This window comes from Triticum aestivum, chromosome 5B (genome assembly GCF_018294505.1).
Source record: "Triticum aestivum cultivar Chinese Spring chromosome 5B, IWGSC CS RefSeq v2.1, whole genome shotgun sequence".
Taxonomy (NCBI): Eukaryota; Viridiplantae; Streptophyta; class Magnoliopsida; order Poales; family Poaceae; genus Triticum; species Triticum aestivum.
Genome location: NC_057807.1, coordinates 709,877,288 through 709,882,833, shown reverse-complemented (window position 1 = coordinate 709,882,833; position 5,546 = coordinate 709,877,288). Strand labels below are relative to the sequence as shown.

General features: G+C 38.1%; 1 protein-coding gene across 1 annotated transcript in view; it reads left to right on the top strand.

Annotated features, from left to right (window-relative positions):
- LOC123114464 (GDSL esterase/lipase EXL3) overlaps positions 1-4,550 on the top strand; it is a 5,733-nt gene extending 1,183 nt beyond the window's left edge. The window contains exons 2-3 of the mRNA XM_044535952.1: positions 3,312-3,442; positions 3,624-4,550. Of these exons, the coding sequence (XP_044391887.1) occupies positions 3,312-3,442; positions 3,624-4,313 (821 nt within the window). The 3' untranslated portion in view covers positions 4,314-4,550. The remainder of the gene's footprint in view (positions 1-3,311; positions 3,443-3,623) is intronic.
- Positions 4,551-5,546: the final 996 nt, after the last annotated feature.

Below are 5,546 nucleotides of genomic sequence, written 5' to 3'. Positions count from 1 at the left end.
ATAAACAACTGAATGACAAACACATTTTACAACATTCTCGTAAAAAACAAGTTTTACAACATGTACGTGTTCAGATCTTTGTTGTGTGTGTACTACTCCATGGAAAAAAACCCAAAAAACAGATTGTGGAAATTCAACAAATTTTGTAATGATTTTTATGAAATCCAGGATATAAAAGAAAAGTAGCGTAAAAATTGTATTTTAGCACAAAAACTTGTCATTTTCATGAACAAATAGATCCACACAAAGTGCACATATATATGTACAAGTGTAAATGTTTTAAGAAATTTGACATTTAGAAGATCATTTTATTCAACCTTAGGAGATATCTTTCTATTTAGGGGAATCCCGGGAAATATCCGGCCAAAAAATTAATGAACTCTGGTTATCTTAGTTTCTTACGCATAGTTTTCTCTTATTCCATGTGGTTAGCAACAAATTGTCACTAAAACACACAACCTTGCCACATATTTGCCGACCCAGCTAACGCCAGCATACCTGCTCACTCACATAGAAAACCGCCATCACCTAGCCGGATTAAAACCAATCATGTTCGTCTAAGGAAAAAGCCACTAGAAAAAATAGCATCACTTAGATCCGGGAAAAACCGGCTACATTTTTTTATATAAATTTGAAAATTATCAGAAAAGTTCAATTTAAAAAAAAGTTCATTTTTTTTAAAACGTTCATAATTTCGAAAAACATCCATAATTTTTTATTTTTCTAGTTTTAGGCCATTAATGAATTTTAAAAATATTCAATGTCTCAAAAGGATATTCACGAACTTGAAAAAATTTCATGAATTGTTTTTCATAAAAATAATGAATTAAAAAACAAACATGATTATCCAAATAGAACCCAAAAAATAAAATCGTACAAAAAATAAACAGTAGAAAAAAACAGCGGAATAAAAATAGTGTAAAACACGCAAAAGAAATTCAAATAAGAAACAATTGGAAAACTGGAAGAAAACCAGTCAAAGAACACAGCGAAACAAAAAGAAACATAATATGGGCTGACCCATGACGCTGTACGGCGGATTGCTTACTGTGGAAGAGGATTTACTAGTGTAGGTGTGCTTCCATGAGTCCGTTTGGATCATTTGTTAGCCTCGCCTATCCAGGATAAGTTAAGCTTGCCCTTTTGTGGCATAGCCCAAGGAGTTAAGCAATGTTGTTTGGTTATATTGCCCCGGGTTACAGTTACATAGTACGATTTGCTAGTTCGCCGTCGTGAGAGAGCCAATTCGGCTCTCCCAGCCAGGCAAGGATTTAGCTGCAGTTACGAGCTAACTTGCCTCCAAAAGCAAATAAATTATGACTCTACCAAACGCATATTCTTGCTAGGCAAGGCTAAAACTGTCGTTGCCTTAGAACCAAACGCACCCTATGCCTCGTTTGTAGCGAGGCGGAAGAACGCATCGCCAGCGCCACTCGTTCCGGACAAAGAGCTTGCCCATTGCCACACACCACGTAAATTAGGCCCCCCTCAAACAAAAAACCAGGTAAATTAGGTACATTTTCCTTTTATTTTCTTCTTATTTTCCTTCAATATTAATATTCTACTAAAATTGATTTGAAATTTTTTAAAATAGTGTTCCAATAACTTCTAAAAGTGTGTTTAAAATGTTCATTGGTTGATTGAAGAAGGTTCATTGTGTGATTTAAAAACGTTCATGTGGCTAATAAAATGTACAGGATATTTCAAAAGTTGTTCACACATTTCCAAACATGTTCATGACATTTATTTTTTTAGACACTAAAAAAATGACATATAAAACAACGTACAAACATGTAATAAGAAATGTTGAATATGTAGATAACAAATGTTCAGCAAACATTACAAATTTTTAGCATGTATTTAAAAAAAGTTTAGTGCATATCTTATAACATGCCAATGTGTTAAAATGTTCATATGTTCAAAAAAATATTCACTAAATATAAAAATTTGTTCATGCAGTTCTATAAAATATTCATGACATATATAGAAATGTATGTATACTAAAACATGGTGGATTGTAAAAAGTAATTACTTAGAAAATTTTAAAACATCAAAAGACAAAAAGAAGAAAAAATGGTAAAAACAAAAGGAAAAAAATATAAAACAAGCCACACGTAAGAGAAGGAAAACAACCAACCCAGAAGCTTCCTCGGACAGTGCAAATAAGAATAGAAGGTTCCCACAGCTGACCTAAATGGGCCGGCCAGCGACTTCCGGCGCTGCAGGCGAGGCTCAAGCAACACGCCAGTGGCTGGCCGAATAGCGCGTTTCTTCTTTCATTCGTTTTATTTATTCATTTGTCCGTTCGCTTTTTCTTTAGTTCGTTTTCATTTTTTTTCTTTTTGTTTCCCTCTCTAATATTTGAAATGCTATAAATTTATATTTTTACAAAATAATTTTACTTTAAATTTTCAAAACATTCACCATGCATTTATACCAGTCAAAAAGTTGTTCATGACATTAAATATATTCACACTTTTTTTGAGGGAAGATATTCACACTTTTGAAAAATATATTTTGTGGCATTTTAAAAAAGTTTCATGTATTTTTATAAAAGTATAGCAATTTTAACAAATGTTCATAACATTAAAAAATAATTCTAGCAGTTATGGAATGTTAGCACGTTTTAAAAAAATGTTCATGACACTTAAAAAAATTCAATGTGCGTTTCACATGTTCACTCCATATTATAAAATGTAATGTGCATTTTACAAATATCCAACACATATTAGGATAAAAAGTTGAACATGTATAAAAAATATTCAACGTGTATCTAAAAATGAATAATTTGTATACCAAAAATTTCAATTTGTGTTAAAAGTAATATGTATGTCCAAAGTAAAAACTAAAATAAAATAAAATAAATATGATATATAATGAAAACCCAAAACATAAAATCAAAATGAAAACCAATACAAAAAGTTTGAGAAGAAAAAAAGGGGAAAAACCATACAGAATGTTCCAAAAACCGGGTGGAAGGTTCTGCAAACCGGTCCTTGGAAGCCTCCCAAAACCGCTTGGTACCAATTATTGAGCCGTCCCACTTTTAATGATCACTGTAGTCGAGCACGAGTTTCGCTAGTACTAAGCGATGTATAGTAAGCAAGATTTAGCACTGGCGTAAGTGTAGTCTTAATTCAATAGTTAGCTCCAGTCCTGCAGGCTCAGTTTGCATTTTACAACATGTTTAGTAAATTTCCATGAATAAGTTAATCTCTTTAATTAGTATGTGGCCGACTTTGCGCCTTAGAACTTGTTTAATAAACTATCATGGCTAAGTTAATCTCTTAAATTTGTGGGCCGAATTTCAGCCCAGAAACTTCACGTGAAGAGGTTGGTTGCTCCGTGGCTCAATGTTGACCACACTCCGGAGGACCTCGTCACCGGCGTTAGCTTTGCCTCAGGCGCCACAGGATATGATCCCCTCACTCCAAAGATCGTGGTATGTATTCTCTTAACTTCTTCACACCCAAACTCTACTAATTTTATTATACAATGTGTGCATCAATCAATGCAAAGGTTGAGTCACGACACACTGCTAGCTAGGCAAATAAAATGAAGCTATATTGATCTTGCTAACTTCTACGCTGTATTGATCTTGCTAACTTCTACACTTAATGCAGAGCGTCATCACGCTGGAACAACAACTGGAGTACTTCGATGAGTATCGCGGCAAGTTGGTGGCCATCGCCGGTGAGGAAGAGGCCGAGAGGATCATCGACGGCGCCTTCTTTTTTGTGTGCGCTGGCTCGGATGACGTGGCCAACACCTACTTCACCACCCCGTTCCGAATCCTGGAGTACGACATCCCGTCCTACGTGGACCTCCTCCTCGCCGGCGTGGACAAGTTCCTCCGAAGCATTATTGCTCGCGGAGCAAAGCTTATCGGTTTCGTGGGCCTTCCACCTATCGGGTGTGTGCCTTCGCAGCGAACGGTTGGCGGCGGGTTGCACCGTCGTTGCGAGCCCAAACGAAACTACGCGGCACAACTCTACAACTCGAGGGTGCAGGTGCTCATCAACGGGTTGAACGCGGAGCCTGGGTTCAACACCCGTGTTGTCTACTTGGGGATCTATGACATCATCCAAGAGCTCGCCGAGGGCGGGGAGCGGTGGGGGTTCACGGAGACGACCCGCGGGTGTTGTGGGACTGGGCTCATTGAGGTGACGAATCTCTGCGACTCGAGGTTCATGGCGGTGTGCCAAGACGTATCCAAGCATGTCTTCTTCGACAGCTTCCATCCCACGCAAAGGGCGTACAAGATCATTGTTGATAACATCTGGGACAACTACGGCCACCTCTTGCAACCCTAAATGGAGGTTTTGACATCTATTGGGCGCCATGGATCGATAAACAAAGAAATTGAAAATGACATATATACTTGTGAGAGATTTTCTTTTACTATTCGAGATCCACTTATGCACATGCAAGCAATCAAGCCGGTTCCCAAAAGATGGAGAAATATAGGAAAAATGTTCTCTACTGCCTCGATCGAGTATACATTTACTGCGACACCGCAGATACCACTTAAGCATATGTTGTTATACTTCCTTATTACTCTCAACATACTGCATTAGCTAGTAACTAGTGTCATCCGCAAAAAAGAAAAAAGAAAAAACTAGTAACTAGTGTCAGTTGAGTTATATAGGAAACACAAATTTGAGTATATGGTTTACGTGTATAAAAGGAGTTACCCCATTGTAAAAACCAATGAGTCCGGTAACAATTCTTCATAATATTCTCGTGAGGAGCGGATTTTCTGAAACCCTGTGCAGGTTTCTATCTAGGCCGGGGGCATTTCTCCTTTTCAAAGAAAACTAAAAGGTGCACCTTCTATCGACTATCTAGGCAGTTCAGCATTTCACTAAAAAATATTTGAAACTTTGCAGTTCAGTAACGCACCAGAAGTAAAATATTTTAGACATGTTTTTTTTGGGATTTTGTGTGCACGATAAATAAGAACGTAAAAAGGACGGAGTAAAATGAGTCTGATTGGGTTGCACAGAGATTGATGGTGAAGCATTTTTTGCACAGACGTTGCCGGTGAACTCTATAGAGCTCAGGAAAAGGGAGCAGATATGGCATATGGTCGATCGCACATCGATCTTGATGTTTTCTTTTTCGACGATTCGATTCGATTTGTGCAGGCGACAGACAAAAGCCATGTACCCGGGTTGCAGGAGACAGTGTATGACGTGAGTGACCTGCGTACGCGGGAGCATTGGTCACGTACACACATGGAATGGATAGACGCATGATTGATGAGAGTGCACATCTGATGATGGATGTGTGACAACAAATGTGCTCCCGCTTTATATCCTAGTGCACATCATTTTGGATTCCACCATCACCACAACGCGTTTTGATGATAGCTACGTACTCCCTGATCGATCAAAATTAGTCTATGTCAACTCAGGTAAACCAAGCTATTCTTTCTTACTCACCGGACAACACCCCCTTCTTCCTAGTCCAATCGTGTGGACACACTCCTTCTGATTTCTCTAACTCGCTTACCTCATCGCCGGTTAGCCTCCCCCTCTTCTTCT